Here is a 21,917-nt window from a genome sequence, read left to right on the forward strand (position 1 = left end):
CCACAAATGGCCTCGCATGGGAACCCGTGGGTGCTTTTTAATAAGGGGGGTGAGGAGAGCTCACATCACAGCAGAACAGAACTCGGTTAGGTGCACGGATGCAGTTAGCAGTGAGCACAGCACACAGCAGCGGCATCCAGTGAGAGAGCATTATTACAGGGGACAACATCACACTTCCATTTCCCCGGAGTGAACTGCTAAGGAACCATAAAAGCCGTCCCTGGAAGAACACGGAGACGGTCAAGCATAACGAACCTACTGGAAGGTCATTGTGCCCAAATTGAGGAAGGATGTGTCCCCGCCTGCCTACTTCTCCAAGCCTAGGCTTAGCACACGTGCAAAAATCAAGTACAATACAACTACTGCAATTATTCCTATCATTTTCTCCTGCCCTTAGGTGAGCAACACCTGACAGCTACATGCTGAGCTCGGCTAACAAAACGAAACCTTTCACTTCCTTTAATAGCAAAATTACCGTTACTGAATCACTGTCGTCAAAAAAAAAAAAAAAAAAAAAAAAAATAATGCATTCAAGTACATGACCACTTATTTTAAATAAACACCAATTTTGAAACAATCAGCTCTGAAAGGCTGCATACGTGTGTTTTTTTTAATCCCTGATTACGTTTCTATTTATTCGCTGCGGTAGACCGAAACATTGTATTTGTAGAGACTAACTACCACTTAATTTCTTACAAAAACAACAACAACAAAAACAACAAACCTGTGTAATGCAGAACAGCAGTAAAGGAAATTGTCTGCTTGTCGCATCTCTTCCCTGTACGAAAGATGAAATATGGTACCAGTGCCCCATGAGTACATGAGGAAACATAGTGAACTCATAGCACAGAGCAGAGGGTTTACATGTTAAGACTCTGTCACATTCCAGGATTGGGCTGCACCTCGATTCTACATTCAGGACACCAGTGCATTCCCACCCAAGACCTTGGGAGGTTTTGGACTCGATCGTCAGCAGGTATTTTCATCCCATACGTAACAGCTGCATAATTAACACTGATTCCGGGGCCACCGGTTGGACACCAGCTCCTGAATTTTAAGTTTATCTCAGTACATCCTAGCAAGTGACCTGGATGCCACAGTGCCTAACAATTCCCATGCTACTGCGGACTCTCCATCAAAGAGGACTGGATCCGAAAGAGCAGCTCATTGGAGGGCTTTTGAAATCACCTTACATTGTTCGGTTCTCTTTACCCAATCATCCGCAGCCCTACAAACTTTCAGCGTCACCTTTGAATAGTGGTATGTACATTCATGAAAAGGATAGAAACATCTGCATTTTCTGTAACTTTCTCAAAGAAGTCACATTTCATACAGTAATTAGGAAAAAACAAAACAAAACAAAAAACCTTATCCCTATGAATATAAAAAACTACAGAGAATGTGCATTTTGCTAAACAGCTTACTTACTAGTATATTGACAGGCGAACTACTTACGAAAGTGACATCATAGAAGAACCTGTTTTTGTTTTTGTTTTCTGAATCCAGGGACAAGAACAGAATGTCTCTAGAACTAAACATGTGCTTGTCGAAACGGACTTCTACGCATGCCACCTTCTGGCTCAAGGGATCAGCAGCTGGAGCTGTCTATGTCTCTCGTTTTCTCAGCGCTGTCTTCTTTGCATTCTGGTTTAGTTTCGCCGTTGTCATCATCCTCGCGTGGAGTTGGATTTTGTTCGGCACCCTGGTCTTTGGTTTGGGGTTCATGTGTGGAAACAGGATCTAACACTACAACTGGCTCGGCTGGCTTTTCGCGGCCACGGTACTGCCTCCTCCATCTGCGGTCACTGGGAGGCCTGGGGGATGAAGAGTTACACAACAACAAAAGTTAAAAGCGCAGCGAAAAAGACGTGTCTTCCCTACTCCTGGATTCAGATGAACAAACAAACAAAAAAAACCCAAGACGTTCTAAGTCTAAGCAACATGCTCATAGTGGTCTTGGAGGTGCCAGCCATTTACAAAAAATGAAGCTATTAGGGTGCAGATTTAGGAGCACAAAGCCAGAAGAAAGGAGGCGGGAAAAAGCCAGAGCAATTAACGGCGGAGGTGTTAAAAAGCCAATGCACCTACCTGCTTAATTGCACGCTCTCCTCAGGAAGTGTAGAGCTCAGGGGCCTGTGCAGGCCCCCCACTGCCTGAGCCAGACTCCTGCCCGCCTTCAAAGAGCCAGTTACCCCCTGCCTGTGTCCCTGGCACATCTGGCTGCAGATTAGCTCTGGGAGACTGCGTGGAGGATGGAAGCACATCTCCCCATGGCTGAGGGGCCGCTGAGACACCGGGAGAGCTCTGCTCAATGGGTGCGAGGGGGGAACTAGGGCAGGTGGGAGAAGCCGGGGAGCACGCTAAGATGTTGTACCCATAACCTTTTCGAAAAAGGAGAACTATGTTTGAGAAACCCCTTCTTGGATGGCACATGCAGTTCAGTTTCTCTTCCAGAGGTGCTCCTCTTCTCTTCCGACACAAGAAACGAGGCTTCTCAAGCTGATGGGTGACACTTCCCCATGGGAAGGGGTGTCCTGATATGCTCTTGCCACGTGTCAGGCAATTAGGGCATCAGCACCTCTCCTCTGAGAAGTCATGGTCAGCAGCCACTGCTTTAAGGTCCTGGGCAGCTGACCTGGTTAGTACCTGATGGTTGAGGGGCGTGTAGTCGGCAGGGCAGGGGCTATTTGGACTCATCTGGTCTTTTTGGCAAACGCCTGGATGCTAACCATGAGGCAGCATGCGCCTGCCCACCTCTGCAGAGCAGGACATAGCTGCCCTACCTATTGGCCAGGCTCTGCCCACTCTTCCACCAGCCCCTTACCTGGAGTCCATTTCTACTATTTCTGATTCCTGGAGCAGGTTGGATCTGCCGGTTAGATACAATAATGCCTCCCATTGGCTTACTGCAGTTATAATCAAATACTGTGCGATTTGTTGTTTAATGTCTATCTCTTCAAATACCACGTAAGCATCCCCGAAACAGGAACTCTCCAGCTTTGTTCACAGGTGCACCCCTGCTAGCACCTGGCGCAGACCCCTCTGTGGGATAAGCGAATGAGACAATGCCCATTGCCTGCGTGGGAAAGGCTCACAAAGAATGAATGGGCAGACACCAAGGCTTCGGTGTGAGGAGGTCTGCAGGTCTCTCACACACCAAGACAACGGAACAAATGATCAGTTACTGAGAGAAAACAGTTTACAGGGTCTAGCCACCAGTCCAAGAATCCTCAACCCAATGACCACAGTTTTATCACTGTCTGGCCAGTGCTATGAGATTTATCCAGATCTTGAAAACCACTCCATCTGGCTATCCGGTTATACCGTGTGACACGCTCATCATGAGTGAGTGACTCCTGCAGAACTCTGTCTTCCTCCAAGGTGGTAAAAGCAAAGAGGGTCAGGAGAGAAAAGTGAGGCTACCATGAGGACCAGCCCCTTTATTTTTGCCTCCATTTGGCAATGCCCTTGCCATTAGAAACACTAAGACACTGCTCACCGACCTCGGCCCAGGATCCACTTTCCAAAATGTCTGTTACTATCCTTCGGGAACCAGAATAGGACAGTTTCCGCAGTGGTACCCGGTTTGACTTTCTCTGAGCCCTCTGAGCCCAGCTAACACCTGTAAGACTTGTATCTATTGGGACGTGGCTAGAGAAGCACAGCCACAATGATAATAGGAGGGATTTATTGCAGGGGATAGACCTCCGGCAGTGGTCTATTTCAGTGTGCTGCCTCTACATCAGATGCTGAGCAGGAAGTCAGCAGTTCTGGCCACTGAAGAGAGAGATGGATGCAAAGAGCAAGAGACTGAAGACAGCACGGCCTGTGGCTCTCACGATCTCTAGTCCTCATGACACAGACCACCTGCAGGAGAAGCCGGCCCTTCCTCAGGGAAACGCACATGCACCTGGCCCAGCTGCCGCCACATGCCAGCGAGATGACAACATGCGTGGACTGGAACGGCGTGGACCGACAGAGCGCTAAAAGCAAGACTCCCGTGTCACCTTGGCCTTCACCATCTCATGCAAGTTCCTCTCGTGGCCTCGCTGACCTAGAAGCAGAAGGGCAAGGGCATTCTGGGAAACCAAGTTCCAGCCTCGCTAGGTTGCTACAGAGCCACACAGCCTGCAGCTCATGTCACCAGGCTGGCGCCACCGTCCTGGGTTTGAGCTCACTGCAGGGAAGCCAGCCAGCCGGCTCTGGGCATGCACGGGGGTGTCCATCTCATTCCAGTGAGCACCAACCCATACTGACCTTGACCACTTATGCAGCACGAGTACGGAGGGCCTCAGGCCCAGGTGTGCCTGCGGGTGAAGGGGCGGTGAACGCGTCCTGAATGAGCCTTCTTCATCGGCTGGAGGTCGAACCCTTCCAGGAAGTGCCCCCAGGGCTTAGCAGCAGCAACACACGGATGTCGATGGAACTGAAAACTCGGAGACCTGCATGGTCAGGCTGACGCGTCCTGAAATTGTCTCGGTCCACAGACTTGGTCCTCTTCCTTGAAGGAGGCTTCTCAACTGCAGAGTAATCTGTCATTCAACCACCTGAAGGCTGCAGGGTGAGGACTCCTCTGTTGATTAGGCCTGGACTAGGCATAGTGGGCAATCTCGCTGAATCTATGCACCGAGAGTCAGAGGGACAAGGCTCTCCAGGTTAACGGGCACTGCCTAGATCCCAACGTGTTAATATTAGCGAGGACTATGGGGGTCACCGAGTCCCATCTGCCCTTGGACAGATGGGGAAAATGACGTTTGCAGAGGGGAAGAGCCTGCTCTGACATCATGAAGCTGAGCAGCCGCAGAGCCAGAGTGAGAATCAGAGGCTCTGTCTCCAGGCTCCTGCTTCTCCCGGCACCACACCGGTTCCCCAAGGCACCCTCTCCTAGGGGAAGAATGACACCGCAGGCTAACTCTGGCCTGCTTACGGATGTCTTCCTGCAACCCTGTTTGCAGCGGCATCTTTCAGATATGTAAACGTAATGTCTATCCCTTCAAGCTGTCCATGTGGGTTTTGTATGTGGGGGTGCTGACTCGTGGTTCCTCCTCGTTTGCCATGGGGTCCATGCCTGGTTCCCCCGGGGAGCTGCCCAGGGCTCCTTCGGCAACGAGGGCCCTTCCTCCTAGGCTGCACTCCAGCCCCATCCCCACCGGAAGCGCGAGAGAACCCGGTCAGTGATGGTTCCCAGAACAGAGGCTCGTGTTCCAGGCAACTGTCCTGGCGGCTTTCAAATGGTGAACTGGAGCTGCCCCCCAGGTGACAATCCCAGGCCCTCCAATGCAACCATCCAGCAGGAACTGCAAGATGCTGTTATTATTCTGTTCCACTTTCCTACTTTCATTCCCCGGCTCAGGGCAATGACCACACCTGAGGAATTAAAAGTCAGTCCTCACGAAAGGTATGGGAGACCTTCTGTATCCCGGAAGATCACCAAGACAACTTGAATGTCTATCACAGGTGAGAGGAAGCAAGACTAAAAGCATGGGATCCCCTTTTCCTTGTCAAATGAAGACACCAAAAAAGGCAGTGAAGGGATCTGTCCACTTGTTAACAGCAGACAACGGGACTGAAATTGTGGAATCTTGATTTCTTGCCTTTTTTTTTTTTTTTCTTCTTTTCCTTCTTTTTCTTCTTTTCACCACAACATGCCAGTAAGTCATTTACGATCCCCTCCAATAGGTATTTTCACAGGTCATTTTAGATCATTTGCTCAAGGGCTATTTCAAGACAAAAAAGCAAAACAAAAGCTAGGAGACAGCACACCAGTCTATGCCACCCTACAGAGCCGGATGCCAGGCACAACTGCAAACACTGCTCAGTGTGGACCCAGCCTGTGCCAGCCGCTGTCACCTGCGAGGACTGCCTGTTCGGCGGGAGGGCAGATGCCCGCCCAGAGCTGATGCTGGACTTCCAAGCGTGGCAGCGTTCTCTCATCTAACACTTACTTTTCATCATTTAAAATCGCAGCTCTTTTCCCCTCACACGGAAGCTGACCCGGATGGGCAAACTAATTTGTTCTCTGAGCTGAAATGGGGTTTTAAAAAGTACACCAAGCTAAAAGAAACAGGCTCTGTTCCACCTGCATGACAGTTAGAAGTATTCGAATTGGTAGTAATATATAGGAAGTGTCGTTTTATGTTTAAAAGTCTATTTGGGGAGCCCTAACCGGGTTGGCTCAGTGGATAGACCAGTGGTTCTCAACCTTTCTAATGCCACAACCTTTTAATACAGCTCCTCATGTGGTGGTGACCCTCAACCATAAAGTTATTTTCGTTGCTACTTCATAGCTGTCATTTTGCTACTGTTAGTGAATTGTAATGTAAACATCTGTTTTCTGATGGTCTTAGGTGGCCCTGCTAGTGGTTGTCAACCTGTGTACACTGTAGATATTTACAGGTTGAGAACCACTGGGATAAAGCGTTGGCCTGCAGACTGAAGGGTCCCAGGTTCGATTCCAGTCAAAGGCATGTACCTTGGTTGCGGGCACATCTCCAGGAAGCAGTGTGCAGGAGGCAGCTGATCGATGTTTCTCTCTCATCGATATTTCCAACTCTCCCTCTTTCTTCCTTTCTGCAAGAAATCAACAAAATATTTATTTTTTTAAAAAGTCTATTTGTGGAAATTGAGGACAAGTGTATTAAAATCTCCAGAAAAGCAGGTGCCTGGAAGGCCCCAGAGCCATGCCACAGCCCTTCGCCACCATTGTCACGTGGGAGGGGATAGGGGTGGGGGAAGTCAGACTTCTTATTTTTACCCAAGGGGGACTTAGGAAACTGACGTCCTCTCTGGAGTTTCCCCAGGGAACTACTTTATAAAGTCAGATTTAAAATCTGGCCGTTTCTCTGTCCTTGAAGGTGGTAAATATGATTGCGGCTTTATCCGTTTTTCCTCGTAAATGAAACAGAGTTCAGACCGTCCGGCTGTGCGTCATTTGTTGGACGGCTGCCACCGGCTAATGCAGACGTCCCACTGGGAGGCTGGGGAAGAACTAGACTTTGATTCACCAGATTGTGTTAAATAGTCCAGCTGTTGCGATTTGAAAGATAGTTACCTCCGAAGTGAAATAGAAATGAACTTGGCATTTATGCCGCAAACCATTTTTTAGACTGTTTTGGCAATCAGCTTTTCAGGGGGAGCTTTTTATAAAATAACTCTCGCCGCCGCTTTAAAAGTTTCATTCACTGTAATGCTCAAAATGTCCCACCTTTATATTATCAGTAAAATTAAGCCCGAGCGATATATAGCATTTGCATGAAATAAGCATTTCCCCCTTCATTTCATGAGCTTTGATTGCACTCAATTGAGCTCCGAACCGCGCCGATTAGGGCTCTTTGGGGCATTAGTTAATTGGAATTGCAGCCCGAAATGTTAGCTAGAATTTTGTTGAACATAATTGGGACGTGGAAAGTTGATTCTGAAAGGAATTTCATTGAATGCAAACAATGATGTGCTTTTGAAAAATTAGAATGCTGCCTTTTCCTCGCTCAGGAGAGTCGAGTCCTTCGTGAAGTTCAGCTGTGGCAGGACCCTTCCAGATGGTTCCGATTCTTCTGGTAGAGGTGCGGTTTGGAGTCAGGTCTTCCCTTTTATCAGCAAGTGCCCCCCCCTCCACCTCTTTCCCCCCAACATCCCATCCGTGCCGCCTGCAGCTGAGAAACGGGGCTGCTTTCTAAAAGGCACCCGACGTGTGCCTGGGCATCAGGCTCCACAGGGTGGGATCCGGGTGCTGCCTCCTGGCTTTGGTGTTGCCCTTTGGTGCAGGCGTCTCCATCAGGTGGCCTCGCAGGCCGGGGCACGCCATGAAGCCTGGCCCCAGCTCTTGACTCCTCCAGTGCAGCGTTGGGCAGACTCCTTAGTCAACAGAGCCAAATAGCAACAGTACGACGACTGAAATCTCTTTGGAGAGCCACATTGTTTAAACTTAAACCTCTTCTAATGCCACTTCTTCAACATAGACTCGCCCAGGCCATGGTATTGTGTGGAAGAGCCACACTCAAGGGGCCAAAGAGCCGCATGTGGCTCGCGAGCCATGGGACCACGGCTCTAGTGGAAGGCGGACTGTGGGCATGTACACGTCCCCAGATACACTGGCCCACGGCGGCGCGGGAAACTGGATGGTTCTCGCCAAAACCAACCCTGATAAAGCAGGAACTAAGATTAATTTTAGGTCCAATGTTCTGAAATGTCTCACACGTTTGGGGGGGCTACCTTCAAAGCTTTTTGTAATTTCGCACTATGTGAAGTGACCGTGACTATTAAAAGGGAACGTTATTTAAACAATATTTTAAGAGACATATCGTCTTCCACAAAATTACCACATATAATACTGGCTTCTCAAGGGAGGGGCCATGCGCCTAAGCCCTGGCCATTTCAATCCTAGATTTTTCAGAACAATATTTTTAAATTTGTGAAGATTCCTCTTTAAATGTACTGAATCATATACTTTAAATTTTCTTTTAAGATGGGAAGTTGCAAAGGATTTCGTGTGCCTCTTTTCATATAGTCGTGTGGCAAAGCCAGGTTTCAGATGAGATGTGCCTGGCAGGTTTGAGAAGAGAGGCCAATTTGTCCTTACGTATGAAATGGCATTGACGTTTTAGCCAGCTGCTTCTATTTGAAGAAATTAAATACCCAGCTATACACAGAAAAAAGGAAACCCAAACACTACAGAGGCCACTGAAAGATGTTTTTAAAAAACATACGAAGCTCCAGAAGGTTCTCTAGGCAGAAGTGATGTATTTTATGCTAAGTCCCTTAACACCACAGGTATTTGCAGCAACCGGAGGCAAACGCTAGACGGCAATTCATTCTCTGGGAGAACCGAGAATCACCCGGCAGCACTGTTAACGGTCGTCGTGAGATTTACTCAGCAGAACGTGAACACGAGGGGAAGGAGCTGCTGTCTGTACAGCAGCTCAGAACACGTGTGAGACAAAACTGCCCAGAGGACCTTCCGACCAGTCCACAGGGTACCTCCTTGGGGGAAGGAGGAGACAGGAAAAAAGGAGTAAGTGAGGGGATCTGGGCTTCCAGAACATCCAGTTGTCTGCTAATTTTGTTGTTAAAAGTTAATGGCCCGTGGGCAGGCGCACGGGGAGCAGCTTTGTGGCTGAGCGTTGCCGTGCGGGGCTGTTTCCGGCAGCGTCTGGCCACAATCGGGCGGTACTGAGATTACAGCCGAGAGCAGACAAAACCCTTTAATTGTGTAAGAGCATCAGATGCAGCAGTAACTTCCATGCTGTCCATTCGGCCAGAGAGTAGTCTCTCCTCAGAAAACAAATGTCTGTTAAGCACGGAGAAGGGTCCCTCCATTCTCCCCCAACACCACGCTCAGCACACCCACCCGCACCCACAGGCACAGGGGAGAAGGGAAGAGGGCGGAGATGAGGGACCGGTGGGGGTGGGAGTAAGGAAAGAAAACGCGCCCTTTCCGCCTCAGGGGCTAAAAGAACCCTTCTAGTTTCCATTTACTGAACCAAACTTCCCTTAAGGAACAGTTACATGGCCAACTAAATTAATTCCTAGCGGAGACCACTATTTGAGAGAAGACTTAAAGCTAAGTTTCCCTAAAGGTAAGTTAGGCGTCTCAATTGCTCTTTGCTGACATATTTCAAAGGCTCGGATTCTCTAGCTCCAATCCAAAAAAACACCAACAAAACAGGGCTTCTCAATTTCATTTTTCTACATTACTTCACCCTGGAGATAATGCAACAAAACTGAAGAGATCAGTTAGAGGTTAAACAACGATCAAACCAATCCTACTTTTAATTCAAAACCCTTTGAAAGGCAATTCCGTGTTTTCCTTCACAGAAATGTTTGACTAGCACACTAACCAAGAGACATCTAAAATTTATCTTTTATCATCGACCCTTGGTGTTCAATTAATGGCTCAAACAAGACGAACTGTTACAAACAAATCTGTGTGGAGCCAAAAGTCACATGTATTTAGAGATACCAGAGCTAGAAATTAAATGCAAATTAATATGGTTTCATTGGAAATAAAATATATATTTTTTTTTTACTGAATTCGTGTAATTGCTACATGGGTTTTTGTTTCTTAAATTCTTCCAGGGCACTATGTGACCTGCTTTGACTTCCCAAACAAAACAGGCAGGGTGGCTGCCTCTCTGGTGGTTAAAAAGGAAATTGAAAGGAGCTTGATAGAGATTAGAGTTTTGGGGAGATCTGGGATGGAAGAGCAGCATGATGAACTAGAGAAGCGTTAACTAGAAGAGTCTCTGGCAATTGTGGCTGAAAAGCATCTTCGAGAATGACCAAGCGCTGAGGACACAGTTATGGAATCACTCAAATCACACCAAATACAATGCAACCCGAGTTCACTTTCAAACTGATTCTCGCCTTTGGAGCAAAGTCTTATGGAGGTACTATAACTAGATGAAATGAAAAGCCATCTTTGAGGTTGGCCGCTTATTTAGTTGTTACTATCAGGAGGATAGTCACCTTTCTGAACATCATCAGTAGAGAAAGAGAAGATGGATGAATGAAGCTCAGTATGGACCAGTAGGGCCACATCTAGATGTTGAGATGAAAAAACAAGGTGGCAAGAATACAAGATGTTCTTGAACCGCTGCCTGATTGTGATGCAAAACTCTGTTAAGATCTGCTCTCCTCTCTCTCCACCCTGAAAGCCTTTTGTCCTACTTCTGTTATAACAGAGATGTCCCAAAGCATGATGACCCATGACACTAAGCTCAAACCGGATCAAAGATGGAGCTATCTTGCCTTAGCTGGTTTGATTCAGTGGATAGAGCGTTTGCCTATGGACTTAAGGGTCCTGGGTTCAATTCTAGTCAAGGGCACATTCAGGAAGATTGAGGAGCCATGCAGGAAGCAGCTGATCGGTGATTCTCTCTCATCACTGATGTTTCTCTCTCTCTCTCCCTTTCACTTCCTCTCTGAAATCAATATATATATATATATATATATATATATATATATATATATATATATATATATGGAGCTATCTCAAAAAGGTACAGCAGAAAGTGGACACAACAATAAAACACCTTGCTTAGGTGATAAAAATGTTAATTTTAATCCTTGCAATTAAGTATGACTTGCCTTCTCACAAGTCCCTAGGACAGCGTTTTTCAACCGCTGTTCCGCGGCACACTAGTGTGCCGCGAGATGTTGCCTGGTGTGCCGTAGGTGCAGACAAGACAAGAATTTTATAATTTTTCACTATTTTGTTTACTTAATATTTCATAATAAAGTAATTATAAAATATTTTCTTTGTGTTTATTTGATTCCTATTCAAGAGAATTACTTTATATATAGTCAATATAGGCACAGAGTTAAATTTTTTAACATTTTCTAATGGTGGTGTGCCTCGTGATTTTTTTCATGAAACAAGTGTGCCTTTGCCCAAAAAAGGTTGAAAAACACTGCCCTAGGAAATAGATCAATTTACTACAGGTATCTCTAGCTCTACAATTTACCAGGCAAGAGTTATTCAATTATTTGGAATACACAATATAGGTTGATTTTAAGAATTTATTAAAATAAAAAAGTTTTAAGGAATAGCTGATGTAATTTAATTTTCTGGTTAAGTGAAGTTCTTATGCAGAAAATATCTTTGGTTCTACTCTCACTTTACAACCTTTCTTAGATTAGAAAACTTTCTTGTCTACTCAAGGCTAATCAAGTGAGCATACCTGAATCTTCTATAACTGATGGTCACTGATAACTTTATCTTGTGTAAGTGCAAAGATGCAGAAGTTATGCAAGACTGAGCTGGAGGTAAAATATGTTTAAAAGACCAGGTAAGCCAACCAAACAATAAAAATCTCTAATATTTGGCTTATGAATATGTGTAAGTGTTGAATAATGGGAAACTGCTGGTTAATTGAGTACTTTAATCGAAACTCCACTATTTTGTTGATACTAATAGTATCTCCTGAGAGCCTACCCACAAGGCAGGAATTTTTCCAGGTGTTTGATATACACCTGAGAACAAAACAGACAAAAAATTTCCTACCCTCCTGGAGCTTACATTTGAGCAGGGGAAGAGAGAAAATAAGCATTAAATATAATATATAAAGCACAGAGTAGATTAGGAGATAACTATTGTGAGAAAATGGAGCAGGTAAAGAAGGAATCAAAGTTTAGAGTTATTTTAAGTAGGCTGGTCAGAGTAGGCCTCATTGAAAAGATGACATTGAGCGAAGAAATGATGAAGCTGAGATAGTAGGTCACAAAGCTGCTGGGGAGAGGGAGCTCTGTGCAGAGTGGACAGCAAAAGCAAAGGGCAGGGGTAGATGCCTGGCCAGAGAGGCCAAAGTGGAGGCAAGAGGGGAGGGAGCAAGTGGAAGGGACTGGTGTGTGTGTGAGTGCTCCAGGCTACTGTCATCAGTCTCCTCCCTTGACCTTGATTCCCTGTCAAGAGCCGACAGTGCCACTCCACAGACCAACAAAAAGATGCAATTACCGGAGTGCAAAGCTGGTCTTGAAAAGCCAGGGAAACATCTCACTTCTGACTGCTGATCCAGCTTCAAAGTGCTTTGACACTTCAGGTCTCTGATATGAGGTAAGACGGCCTCTACTTTGTGGTTTGCATAACAGAGTGAAGCTAGCAAGTCACAGGACGCTAGGAAGAGTCCTGCGAAGAACCCTTCTCCTTCCTGGCAGTGAGACTAGTTTCCAGGAGTCCTGACCAATCACGCGAATGTTCACTTGTCAAGCTGATCTGTAACTACATTAGGTCCACGTTCTGGTCCTCATGACAGAGCTGGGGTTTAAGCATGAATGAAGCGTGCTTCCGTCCGGGAAGGGAATGATTGCCACATGCATACACAAAATACTTGGATTCCTCTGGAGAGTCTAATTGTACGGGAACCGATTTTTCAGAAAGGAGCTCTTGTGTGCTAAATGACTTTCTTCTATAGAAATACATGGCATTCGCATTTCAGCGAAAGGACCTCAAGAACTGAATAATCAAGCGTTCGGGTGCGAAGTTTAAAAGTTAATACAGCGGCCCCGAGGGTTTGTATTAGCGCTTTAAGTAGATAAATTAAATTGAAATGTGTCTCTCGAGCAGCCATTGAACAAGCTAGATGAGAAATAAATTGAGCGTCACACAGGCCTTTATGGCATCTAACAACTGTGTCTGTCAACACGCGGATCCTTTTCACTGTCAATTCGACACGTTTTCGCAGACCTTGGGCCTGCAATTATTTCATTTCCTTTCTTGGGAATGTAATTTCCACTTACTTTTGGAGAATAAAAGGCAGACAAAAGGAAGAAGGAGTCGAAGTCTTTTCTGATTAAGATTATCTGTGTAAAATGGTAAAGGGGAAAAAAAAAAAATCTATACACACACACACACACACACACACACACACACACACATATACTGAAGCATTTCTCAGAAACGAACTTGTCTCAGCCAAATTGCTTTTGTGTCTGGATACTGGTTCAAATGTAGCCGGAGTGCTGATGTCAAATTAGGTGTTAAACGAATTTAACAGGAAAAGATGAAGAATGCATATAGATCATCTTTCTTAGAGCCGTTCAAATGACTGCAGTCAAAAGAAAGGCAACGCAGGGCTGCAGGAGAAAATGTACTCCGCAACACAATGAAATTAGATAAAACCGTAAATCAGCAAAGAAGGCCATTCATTCCAAAAGAGAGGCTGGCGGGGGCTGGGGCGAGGAAGGTTAATAATACCAATGAGAAATGCAAGAATGGAAGAAAATGCCAATTGGCAAAAAAAGAGACCTAAATTGAATTTCAAGTTCATTTGTCCAGGCTTCTTCACCTTTTAAACTAAGACAGGTAGAGGCACAAAAAAGGGGCTCTTTTCTCTACCGATGGAGCAGGAAATCGGAGGTTTAATGAAGTGCGATTATAATTACAATAGGCTGATCTGATTTGTCTCACCTCTTCCTTTTCTTCAGGTGACAGACCCCCTGACATCCTGAGAAGGAAAGCAAACCTAGACTGATTTCAGAAAAGAGTCTACCGCTGTTTCAAAACAAACCGATGGATCCACCAGGTCTGCTGGAAACACAGCCCATGGCAGGCTAAACTCGGCGAGGGAGGGTCCCTGTCAAGCAACTCCATACAGATAACTGTTGACGGGGTATGTTGTCATCCTCAGGGTAGAGAAACAGGAAGGCACATCTTTACGGGAAGACCAGAAAATGAGGCTTCAAAGGATGTTGGAAGACCAAGTTCTTCTGCAAGATCTAGCACCTTCTTCAGCTCCTCGTGAACCGTGAAGTGGGATGATGGAGGCATCCAACCCTGAAAGAATGCCTCCGTGTCTTTGGATGCTGAGTAACGGATCACCCCGCTCACCCCTCTGGGAGGAGCCTGATGAGCAAATCATTGTAGGGGCAGGGATTCTCTTCACACGTGTCTGCTCTGGATAAGAATAATAAGACCTCTACACTAGGAGCCCATGGGCTCATCAAAAGCGGAAGAAGAGCAGGTACTGGCTCTCCAAAGAGTAAGGAAGCAAAGTAGCACACGAGTTAGTTATCACAGACGTAGTTACCTGCACGTGAGGTAGTAAAGAGCGGCAGCGTTACTTACTGAAACGTAACCTTGGGACTCGCGCCTCCTTCCAATTTACACGGCCCGTCACCTGGCCCAGGTGCTGGGCTGTTGAATTCTGCCTCCAGAGTGTTCTTGGTCAAGGCCGTGTTTGCTACACGGGATACAGAACCCAACACCGGCATGGATTTGGACTCTGAGGTGGCTAATATCCCGGATGGACCTTAAAACCAAACACATACCCCCAGTTTAATCATTCTGTGCGATGGTGAGGAATACGGCACCGAAAACAGATTAGCTGCAAAGCCCTCAGGAAGTGAAAAGGCCATGTGAGGGTAAGGTTTCCAGAGCTGGCAAAAATGGTTCCATGAGAAATCTCCTCTGCTTTCGTGGCACTCCTCAATGCCCCGGGCAACGGGGCCCGGGCCTTTAAGAAACCACAGAACCCCAGGCCATGGTTCCCTCCCTGACCAGAATCCTTAAAAATACTCAACATGTAGAAACTCTTTCCTCCTCAGAGTATGGCTTTCTGGCAGCCCTCCTTGAACTATGTGGCCTCTCAAGAGTTAATTCCTCCCCAAACTCGGCTCTGCGTGTTGAACACAAAGCGGACCGATGTCAGAAGGATCTTTCTCAGAGGCCCACAGAAGGCATCCTGAGCATCCAACAGCTTTTATGAACATCTTCATTTTAATGTGAGCGAGAAGTAAGCGGACTTATTTCCTGTTCCTGTACACACACGGGATTATAAAAATTAAGGGGCAAAGAGCTTGGCTGGTTAGCTTTTAGGCTTTTCTGCTCTCTGGAACAGGAGGGAAGACACTTTCACGGGGCTTGCTACGGAAATTTTTGGCATATCAACCTAAACATTCTGGGCACCGAAGCTACGCTCCATCGTGACTTATTTCCTGTCTTTAGTTCGAAAGATACTGTCCTAGGGAGTTTCTTTTCAAAGCAAGATTCTAGTATTTTTTTTTTTTTTTCTTTCTTGAAACTGCAAAAGGAATCCTTTGAAAACAAAGAGATTGGAGATACTGAATATTCTGGTTAAAAAGGCCTTTCCCTCCCTCCTGTCTTAAGCCCCGTGTTGCATGGGGATGTGGGAGCAAAGAGGGGAGGGCAGGAAGATCCAGAAAGTTCTTGAAAATATAGACATGAAGCTGGATTCGAGAATGGCTTCCGAGCGGCTCTAGTTTGCCCTTGGATAATTGTTGGCTGCAGCACTGATAGCTTTAAACAATCTGTCCTTGTCGGAAAGCAAGATCTGTTTCTGAATGCGCCAATGCCTACAGCTTGTTCTGCGGCTGAAGCCAATTAAAAAGGAGGGAGAGTGGGTGAGCTGAGCAGGAGTTCTTATTTTTCCTACAAAAAGGAATAAAGACAAATGCTTAATGTGTAAGATTATTATTATTATCACCACATCGTGTTTAAGCTGCCCAGTGTTTCCCAAGAGGCACTCATTGCTCTTTGAAATATCAGTTGGTTGGGTCGTAAGTCTAGGTAAGACAAGGGAATATAAGGGTCAAAAGAAAAATCCTAGGCCCAGCCAGCGTGGCTAGGTGGTTGAGCATCGATCGACCTATGAATCAGGGGGTCACAGTTGGATTCCCGGTCCAGGCACATGCCTGGGTTGTGGGCTCCATCCCCAGTAGGGGGTGTGCAGGAGGCAGTTGGTCAATGTTTCTCTCTACTCGATGTTTTTATCTCTCTCTTTTCTCTGAAATCAATTTAAAAAATCTTTTTATTTTTTCAAAGACAATTTCTAAAGAAAAAGATGCTTCACTGGCCCTTGGGATCCGAGTTCTGCAAACCTCAGGCTACCTCTGCTTCTCTTGGGATGACTCCTTTCTCCGCTGTGTGACCTCACACTTAGCTTTCCTTTAGCTTCTGTGTGTAGAAGGGGAAAATCCCGGAGATTAAGTGTACCTGAGGCACACACCTATCAAACTCATCCTCTGTAACTTGCTCCCACCATGCATCTGGGCTGATGTATTATAGCTTACTAACCCACTCCTCTCCTCTCTGTCTGGGAATTTTCCCTTGTCATTTCATGGTCTTTATTAAAAGATTTATGGGATAAATACTTCTTCCAGTTTGATGCTAGGATAACATCTGTACCATCTTTTAAAAAAAGGTATTTTACTAGATTATAGAGTTTGTATGCTTGTTTCTTTCCTCTTCTCCCCTCTTCCCCTTTGACTACTAGGGAGTTCAAAAGACAATTTCTGCTAAATTACAAGTCACTCCCCTCAGTATGTGTATATATCTTATTCTACCTTTCCTCAAATTATACACTGAATATTTGTATATGGGAAATAACCAATTAAAAAAGAGTCTCACCATGCCTATAAAACATGTTCCTACCTTCCTCCAAATTTTCAAATATTCAAATTTCCAAAGTGACTAAAATGAAAATACTTCCTGGCGCCTCCCACTGAAAAACTAACTCTGAAGTAGTGAGTGCTTCATGTTTGACCAACTTCATGAGTGAGGTGAGGAATGTTTCTGGAGGACCAAAAAGGTCAGTGGCAAAATATAAAACGTAAATGGCAGAGTGCGAAAATGTCATCCGAAAAGTCCCACCAATCAAGGTGGCTACCCGAGTGCTCTGAGGATGAAATGCTGGAAAAGTCACAGCTCGGATTAAGCCACAAAATGAATGATTCATACGGAGGCTGCTACATGCTTGTAAACCAATCTTAAGGAGGAAGAAAAAAAAAAATCCCACTCTTATGGCAGCCTTTAACTTTTCTGAGAGGTGGCTGTTTGTGGGGACCGGATAATGGGGGTAACAGCAAAATTTCCAGACCAAACAAAAAAACTGATTTTTTTTTTTTTTAATGAGGAAACAAAGGCTTAATCTTTTTATAGTAATGGTTTGGCTAGTACGGTAGCATGTTGCTTCCAGTTTAAGAAACCAATTTACTCAATTGTTTGAGAAAGTCCCTATGTGAGAACCAGAGCCTGCTTATCAAAAACCCAAATCCTTAATAGTCCAGCAACTTAAACTTGACAGAAATGCAAATTAATCTGTCATATCGGGCTAAGCTAATGGGAGTTCACAGGACTAAGTATAAATGATTCAGACTATTAGCTCAGTTGCTGATTAACTTTACTTTAGCTTTTCAAAGCCAGCCTCGTGGCCTCAAGAAAAAAACAAAAAACAAAACTCATAAAGGTTTCTGCTAATTCCCACGATCAATTGACAGAAAAAAATAAAGATAAAGACACATCATAGGGGACAACCAATTGATGTGTCTCTCTCACATCACTGTTTCTCTGTCTCTCCCTCTCCTTCTCACTAAAAATCAATGGAAAAATATCCTTGCGTGAGGATTAACAACAACAACAAGAATTCTGGATATTGGTTGTACAACATTGTGAATACAGTTAACACTACTGAACTGTACATTTAAAATGGTTAAGATGATATTTTATGTTTTGTGTATTTTATCACAATTTAAAAAAACTGTAAAAAATGTAAAAAAATAAAATAAAATAAAATAAATAAAAAATAAAGATATACCAAGTTAGTTAGGGAACAGATTTTGATGTCCAATACACGGGTAGCATGACACAAATGCAAATTGTGAACTCAAGACTTGCTCAGATGGTCATCGTTGGTGACAGAGCTGGAATTTCTCATCACTTGGCTCACAAGAAACACTAAGCTAAATGGGTGTGAAGAACAAAGACGATTTCTCTACAATTATAACTGATATGTAATTACTACTATGATTACTGATTATTGTGAGCTGCCAGGCACAGTGGTGAAGCACTTTTCATGTACTGACTGCCTTGATCCTCAGAATAATCCTATGAGATAGTGCTTTTATTCATCTTACTTTATAGATGAAGAAACGGAGGCTCAGAGAGGTTGGGTAATTTGGGTAAGAGCAAGCAGCTAGTAAATGGCAGAGCTAGGATTTGAACGCACACTGTCTTGGTTCCAGAGCCTATACTCAATGCTACACTGTTGCCAAAGCCCATTCTGAATGTCTTTGCACAAGGTCATCATGCATTAAGTAAACCAGATCTATAAAAGCCTGATTACCTACTGTTAGGTCTGATCAAATAATTGAATCGATACGATACGCCCTCCCCTAGGAACTGACCTTTAGACCACTTTACAATCAACATTCCCTTTCGCTTAGACCACATTCCACTTGCTAAGACCATTATCCTTCCCCTCCAGACTTTCCCAGGATCCGGACCCGCCCAGAGAATTCCCCGCCCAGAGAAAACCCACCTACAGTCCTTTAAAATCTCTGACTCCCATTCCTCGGAGCTGATACCATCCTGGTCTCAGCCCTGCTGCTAGCAGATGGAACAATACATTTATAATTCTTCACCCCTTTTGGCCTCATGCATTCCTCCTAAGGTGACCCTAACATTTGGTGTCGAAACCTGGAATGGTGTGTGGACTTTGGGGCAGCTACTGTACATTGTGGTCACGCTGAAGGGAATGTTGGTTGTGAAGTGGTCTACAGTTTAGTTCTTAGGGAAGGGGGTATCAATTCAATTATTTGATCAGACCCAACACCTACAACTACATAAGTAACATGCCAATAAATATAAATGATATAAGCATTCTTATGAGGGATCTATAAGTGCCTTTCACCAGCCAATACTTCTCACTCACATTAAAAATATTTAATAAAAGAGGGATCTATAAGTGTCTTTCACCAGCCAATACTTCTCACTCACATTAAAAATATGTAATAATAATTTTAAGAAGATAATTTCACGTCAGAAGGGAACTGAAAGGAAGACGCTGCAGAGAGGAGGAGCTGTGGAGAAATAAAGCCAGCTTACTACTGCTCTCTGCTTCTGCCGTCACCTTCCTGCGACGCAGAATCCTCTCTAACTCACTCTCACTGCTCTCAGTGTCAAAGGATTTTAAGCTTCTGGAACTAGTGGATTTGTTAAGTGTCCCCTGAAGTGAAAAAACAAACAAACAAACAAACAAAAAACAACAACAACAAAAAGGTTAATAAAAGCTTAATACAACATACAAAAGAATATAAAAATAAAACCACCAGAACATTACCATAATTTGAATGGAATTAGAAAATAAAATGAACTTTACATACATTTATATTTTCATGGGCATATCTTCAACAACACATAGTGTTGCATCATTTAAGATGACGCTCCTGAGGATGTAAGATGCTAGCTCCCATATCAAAAGAACAGGACAAGAACACCCCTTGATGAGCTAACTACACGAGATTCCGTGGCGGGAGGGTACCTGCACAGTGATGGCTAAGATGCTGATGTGTGTCCATCTGTTGCGTGGAGAAGAGGATGGACATAACGAACTCACCTGAGAAGCATTTCTTGATACGGCAGCCGCACGCTACAGAACCAAAACCCTGGTGGCCCTAAAAAACATGTGGCTGGTTCTTCAGAGAATGATCTTGACTGCACGCAATGCTCTCCAATGGCCTGACCCCCAGACGGGCTGCGCCGTGACTCCAGAATCCTAACAGAGGAGGCAGTGCCCGGGTGGTCTTCAGGCCCAGAGACGGGACCTGAGTGGTAAGAGTCTGTTTTCTGGAGGAAACAAGAGATGCCGTGGAGCTGTGCTCCTGCTGAAAGCAGTAGTGACCTTCAAGACGACAGAGAACAGCTGAGGCAGGGGTCCCCTGCCCTGGCTGCTCTGGTAAGTGTGTTATGGAGGGAGGACTAAGGCTTTCCACCTCCATTCCCCGTCAAGTGTTGGGACAGGACACTAACTGATGGTTTGATCAGAGCAAATCAGAACCTCAAGTTTGGGACAACTAGCCTGACCTCGTGCCCGAGTCAGAGGGCAGTCTCTGTCCACCGAGGCTAACAACCAGGCCGGCCTTTTTCACGTCTGAGCTCCCCGCGGGCTTGCTCTTTGTCCCCCGCTAATAACTTCCTGAGGATCCTAAGAATTCTACTCGCTAAACATGGTAACTCTTTAGCCTATAAAAAAAAGTTTGTAAAACCAGGCAATTACAAATCTCTTCTGACACGGGCTATGACGCTGTTTTGTGTAGGAAGCACACAGTTACAGAAGAGCAGCCGGTGGTCGGGAGGACCTTGGCAAACAAGAGCAGGAGGTTGTGTGCTTCTGCAGGCAGATGCCTAACCAACTGATGTGTGGAGCACTGAGATAAGGCCCCCCTGTTAGCCAAGCATAAATCGACTGTTCCCCCCACCCCACCCAAAACCACATCTTTCTGCTTCCCATGTATTGCAAATATTCATAAAGCACAGTCAAAGGAACACCACATTACATGTAACACGGTAACAGTTTATAACTTACAAATTATTTGCTTTACTTAACAGTTAACAACATCTGAATCTACTTATCGTAAGGTAGGGTAAACACTGAGAAGGTAAGGAAATCAGAACGAAAGCCCATTTTGACAAATTTTTAAACATGTACTAGGAAAACCATTTCCAACTCACTTGTGTTTGTAATTTTACAAAACGTACCAGCTATATTGTATGTAAGCAGATATTACTTAACGGAATGGCCATTATTATTAAGACAACTCATAAAACCACGCTGTTTGAATGTCAAGGACATTCTGTGTGATTTTCCTAATGGCTGGAGTGAATGGCTACCTTTTATTGAAGAATTTATCTTTCACAATGTTCTCTATGTTTCATTTAGAAGACAGCATTATTTCCCCCAAATTCCTGACTATGATGAGTGACCCTCTCTTCACCTGATTCTGAAGGGACCCATTTTCAAGTATGAATCCTTGAATCCCACACTTTTCCTCCACTCGATGACTGATAGCGTTGGTTCAGCTAATACATAAGTACATTTTAATACGGAGGCAATTATGGGAAACAGAAAGGTTTCTGCATGACTCTCAACTGAAATGATAAAGGAGCTCAGCTAATGAAGTACAAAGATTATCTTAATTATCCATTTGCACTATAATCATAGATGGTGAGAACAGAAATTAACTTGGGAGCCATGTGGTCCACACAATTCCTTCACTTTACAGAGGAGAGAGCCTCGGGGTTTGGGCCATATCCCAAGACAAGGCAGTGATAGGGCGGGGCCTTGACTGTGACTCTTCTAATTCCCAAATCAGTTCTCTGTCTCTACTCTGAACCTCTTGGATCCTGGACCTACCTTAGTGCCCCATGTTGGTGAAATGTTTCCAATACCAAGTAATCTAATCATCAGGTGGAAAAATTAACTATTCAACAATTTTTGGGATATTTTGAAAAACTGAAAATGTTCGAGAAAGACCTGTAAGATAATCTTTTCAAATGCTATTTCAGTTTCTTTGATCTGGAGGCAACTGCCTTGAAAGAGAGACGTTTCGATTCATTTTGTCTTGATTTAGACTTCAGAAACTGCCATTTCCACATTGACTTTTAAATGACTGGGGAGACTCAAGAGAAT

General features: G+C 44.8%; 1 protein-coding gene across 2 annotated transcripts in view; it reads right to left on the reverse strand.

The window, feature by feature from the left end:
- Positions 1-17: 17 nt before the first annotated feature.
- SHTN1 (shootin 1) overlaps positions 18-21,917 on the reverse strand; it is an 86,486-nt gene continuing 64,586 nt past the window's right edge. For both annotated transcript variants that reach the window (XM_084903743.1, XM_084903742.1), the window contains exons 15-17: positions 19,334-19,454; positions 14,558-14,741; positions 18-1,814 (exon numbers count right to left, since the gene is read on the reverse strand). In XM_084903743.1, coding sequence (XP_084759869.1) covers positions 1,589-1,814; positions 14,558-14,741; positions 19,334-19,454 — 531 coding nt within the window. In that variant the 3' untranslated portion in view covers positions 18-1,588. The remainder of the gene's footprint in view (positions 1,815-14,557; positions 14,742-19,333; positions 19,455-21,917) is intronic.

Source organism: Pipistrellus hanaki, assembly GCF_964339955.1.
Source record: "Pipistrellus hanaki genome assembly, chromosome: 14".
Lineage (NCBI taxonomy): Eukaryota > Metazoa > Chordata > Mammalia > Chiroptera > Vespertilionidae > Pipistrellus > Pipistrellus hanaki.